The sequence below is a fragment of the Pinus tabuliformis genome, chromosome 9 (assembly GCF_031772625.1).
Source record: "Pinus tabuliformis cultivar Carrire ecotype Pingquan chromosome 9, CPIR1, whole genome shotgun sequence".
NCBI classification, from domain to species: Eukaryota; Viridiplantae; Streptophyta; class Pinopsida; order Pinales; family Pinaceae; genus Pinus; species Pinus tabuliformis.
The window spans coordinates 1,749,508,037-1,749,512,608 of record NC_142307.1 but is presented as its reverse complement, the minus strand read 5'-3'; the positions used below and the strand labels follow the sequence as shown (position 1 = coordinate 1,749,512,608).

The window sequence follows — 4,572 nt, the reverse complement described above, 5'->3', positions numbered from 1 at the left end:
ATTGGTGTTCCAACCATTGGAGTGACAAAGCCTGATTGTAAGTTGGCAGTGATGCAAATGGAGGATGAGAAGCGAATGGAAGATATGAGTAAGTGGTTGTCTACGGTTGAGACAAAGCTTACCGAAAAGTCATTGGTCATGAGGACACTTTCAGATAGTATCTTGGATTTGTCAAGAAGGCTAGAAGTGGTTGAAGATGATGATGATGATGATGATGATGATGAGGCATATGTGAGGCCGAATGTCTGGGAGGACGATCGAGTCACTTATCTATAGAGGATGGAGATAGAAAATCCTGACAGATGGATTGAGATGATTAGTGAGGGTGAGCCTTCAGGCTCTACTCCCTCCACATCTTCTTAGATGAGAAAGAAGATGGGGCTCATTGTTAGCTGCTCATGGCAATGAGTCCTTAAAACAGGTTGAGCAAGTATGACAGATGGTGCACGGATGGCTTGGAATCAAGCATCATGACATGTTGCAGATGGGATGGAGTTTCCATGGACCTGAGCGTGGGAGAGATTCTTGGTGAGTCCGAGATGTGGCAGAATCTGAGATAGACTGATAGAGGCATAAGGGTGTTCACTCTCATGGCTTGAGCATGACAGTTGGATTAGCTACCCAACTAGTTCAAACATGGGGTCCGGAAGTGCACGGAGAGATGCTGGCATCAGGCAAACGAGGAGGACAGTTCAGAGGATGAGGACGACACATGATGGAGATGGGAGTTCTACATATGTTGCAGGGATGTTTGCAGTATGTGGAGGAGTTGACATCATGGATCGAGGATGAGACAGATATTGATGATGATCTTGGTGGATGGCTACCAGGATGGTATGTTGTCAAGGATGACAACGACTTTAGGTGGAGGAGGATGTAAGGACCTGCAGTCCTTATGCGTGCGCTCCGGCTTGAAGTGTGAGCTCGACCTATGCGTGCAGAGGCATTATGTTATAATGAAGTGTGTAGGAGGGAAGAGCGACGAGTTTTTATATGTGTGGAGGCATGGGTTAAAACTTATGGAGGCCGACCTTGTGTGTGGGCGTTTGGAGAAGGCCGATGAGATGTTTTGGAGATAATTGCGCTGGAGTTGAGGGCGTGGGCAAGTCGGCTGGGCACCCAAGACTTCGCCCTGCCACTCATATAAACTAGCACACAGTGGAGGTCATTTGAACCATCGCTCATCAGTCAACACATAAAGACTTTGCTCATGAAGAAGAGAAAGGTGCAGAACGAGGGGTGGACATAGCAAGAGGTAAAGGCGCAATTTGGTGATGCGCCTGTTCTTGGGCAAGGCCGCACGAAGTTAAGTGTCATTTCTTGGATTTGGGTGAAGGGCGCGGGTAGAGGTTGCCCGCCAGTTGAGAAAGGCGTGCACGAGTGTGGTGCCCAGTTTGTGCGACGACTTGGCACGGGTTCTTGGGTGGCTTGGGTGAGCGCCTGCCCATCGTGCAAGCGTGCATGGTGTGACTTTTGGTGAAGTGTTGAGATTGTGAACGGAGGTGCGACTCGTGCAAAGGCGCCCGTGTGTGGCGACTTGGAGGCACGCCCAAGTTGGGAAAACAACACGATCGTGCGACGAGGTGAACGAAGGGTTGGTGAGTCGTGCGGTGACCGTGTGGAGGGGCCGATGAGCTGTGCAACCAAGTTTGCTGAAGGTTGTAAAATTTGGCTAAGTATGAAACTTGGAGTTTCCAAGTATACTTGTAAAGTTTTGTAAAAATGAAACACTGTATAATATATTATTCAGGCAGACTCATTGTTCAGGGAGTTGCCCCTCCCTTTATACTGTGTAATTGTGTTCTTCATGTATAATTGCTAATGTTAATGAATGTGTATGGGTGCTCATTGGTATAAAGGAAACATTAATAATACTTGGTTGCGAAACACAAACTAAGTAGGAATAAGTGGTTAGGCGTAGTCCACAACATAAGTATTGGTGAAAAGAAAGTGTTCGATGGTGTTGCACCTCGCCTAGAGCTGTTGAAAGACTACTGTAGGCTTGGGGAAGGTGGTAGACAGGACGAACATTCCAGGTGGCAAAGAGAAGTGGGATGCCACGACTAGTGGATAGCAGCAAGCCGACGATGACCCTTATGCCTACGGGTGTCTCATCGTGGAGGAGCCCCTGCCACCTGCTGACACCTAGCAGACTTTGGTTCTTTTTTCTAGATTCTTAGATACGAGGTCACCATATCTGGGGTCCTTTTTGTTGTTTTAAGCTGTAATGGTTGTTACATGGGGTCTTTTTGGATTTTTTTGTCTTGGTGAAAAAACTCTCAAACATGGAAATCATAAGCTGGTTCCCATGGGTGGACAGCTCACTTTTTTGGACTTTTTGGGATTGGTTTCCCCTTAGGGGTAGTCACATTTTCAGTCACTATTTGCCAATATGTGATAATTACTATGAGTCAGGTTCTGCAGAGACGGGTGCCTCCATGTAACATATTTTTGTATCTTTAATAAAATTAGTCTTATTCAAAAAAAACTTATGATTTTATTTAAATCATAGAGTGAATTGCATTTCCAATTCCGATGCTGGCGTTACCCAATCCTGTCTGAAATCAACCCACACAAAACTAAATCTAAAATTTAATAAAAACTAAACCTACATAAATCAATCAATCTCAACCAATCTACACATAGCTGCACTCAAGTATGTTACCTAACGTTCTTGGACACTCATTTGAGTCAAGAAAACCGATATAATATGATGCGGATAGAACTTTGAAATAAAGGGCATTTCTGTGAGGAACAACAACCATCTGACTACATTGTTCATGCTGTATGTTATCTCAACGATCTTTGGACGCTTATTTGAGATAATAAAGTTTGAGATAATAAAATAGATATAATAGGATGCGCAGAGAACTTTGAAATGAGCGGCCAATACTCTGAAGAACAACAACAATCTGACTACGATGTTCAATAATTCTCAATTATTACGCACCCTGACAACAACCTGATTACATGCTCAATTATTTGCAATTATTTAGTTCTGGCAAAAGTCAAGTGGAGGAAGATCTTTGTCTTCTCTGGAGAGGTACGGAAAAAGTGAGGCTAAATAGTGGGGTAAGGGACCAGGTACCACGCCAAGCAAGCAAGGTTGGGCAGTCATATTTCATACTTGTGTGCTTCCTGTAATTTTCAGTAGTTTAATTTTAGACGGCGAAAATGGGCCAAGGGGAGGAGCAGGTGAAGGTGCTGAGCCTCTGGGTTAGTCCCTTCAGCATGCGTGTTTTGATCGGATTGGAAGAGAAGGGCGTGACATATGAATACCAAGAAGAGAATCTCGACCCCAAGAGTGACCTGCTGCTGCAAATGAATCCAATTAACAAGACGGTACCTGTCCTCATCCACAACGGCAAGCCTGTGAACGAGTCTCTCATCATTCTCGAATATATCGATGAGGCCTGGCCCAACTCTAATCCATTCATGCCGTCCGACCCATATGACGGAGCCGTTGCAAGATTCTGGGCAGACTTTCTGAACAAGAAAGTAAGCATAATCACACCCAAACTAATCTTTACCCTAAATTTTATTCAATGCATTGCATTTTAGGTTTAATACATGCAATTTGTGCTATTCCATTTATATGAGGAGCACTTTCTGATACATATGAATTCGTGCGATTTCTTCCAGTTCTTCCAGGATGCGTTTTATGGTATTTTGAAAACTGAAGGAGAAGCTCTAGAAGAGGGTAAGCGTTGTATGTTAAAGTACCTCGGATTCCTTGAAAGGGAGCTGTCAAAAGGCGGAGATAAGCCTTATTTTGGAGGGGAGCAGTTTGGGTACCTGGACATTGCATTCATTCCCTATGCATGTTGGTTCCATTCATTTGAAATGTTTGGGAAATGGAATATACCATGGGAAAGTGAGTTCCCAAGGCTCCAACTTTGGATGAAGAAGTGCATGGAGAGAAAGAGCGTGAAAAAAATCCTCCCGGACCCTCTTAAGGTTTTGGAATATGCCATTCCATTTAGGAAGAAATTTGTCACCTCCGAGTAACTGAAAATCTGAATTACTTGCATCAGCGTAGCCATATACATATAGTTATATGACCGTGTCTAGTAGATTAGTAATGCGGATAAGTTCTTACTTCAGTGTTCTCGTTAGTGTTTCTAGGCTTATGGACTTTGGATCCCCAGAGACTGTGACCTTTGAACTAGAGGTTTAAAGTGGCTTCGTCACTGCAAACACTCGTACCAATAATAAGTTTTATTATTATGTTAACTTTAATGTTTGGATCGTTTCGTTTTAGTTCTGTCGTTTTCACTTCGAATGGTTCAATAAGATCTTTGCAAATTTGAAGCGAAAGATATACCTAATTTCTCAGCATTGAGATAGCAGGAATGTAATATTGTTGGAAAAGATTGTCTTTGTAAAGTTGTGTGCGAATATGGCAATGTAGAAGAGAAAATAATTGCAATGTTATATTCTCAAAGCGATAAAATCCAACCTATCAATTAGAGAGACTATAAAGACTTTAAGGGAGATGTGATCTACATATTATGGACTTTAGGAAAATTAAAAGACTATTAAGGGAAATTTGATCTACATCTTAAGGACTGG

The 4,572-nt window shown here is 43.0% G+C and overlaps 1 protein-coding gene across 1 annotated transcript; it reads left to right on the top strand.

Annotated features, from left to right (window-relative positions):
- Positions 1-3,115: 3,115 nt before the first annotated feature.
- On the top strand, positions 3,116-4,197 carry LOC149155715 (glutathione S-transferase U19-like). Its single transcript, XM_089441092.1, has 2 exons — positions 3,116-3,498; positions 3,643-4,197. The coding sequence occupies exons 1-2, from the start codon at positions 3,175-3,177 to the stop codon at positions 4,006-4,008; spliced, it is 690 nt and encodes a 229-aa protein (XP_089297218.1). The 5' UTR covers positions 3,116-3,174; the 3' UTR covers positions 4,009-4,197.
- The last annotated feature ends 375 nt before the right edge of the window (positions 4,198-4,572 follow it).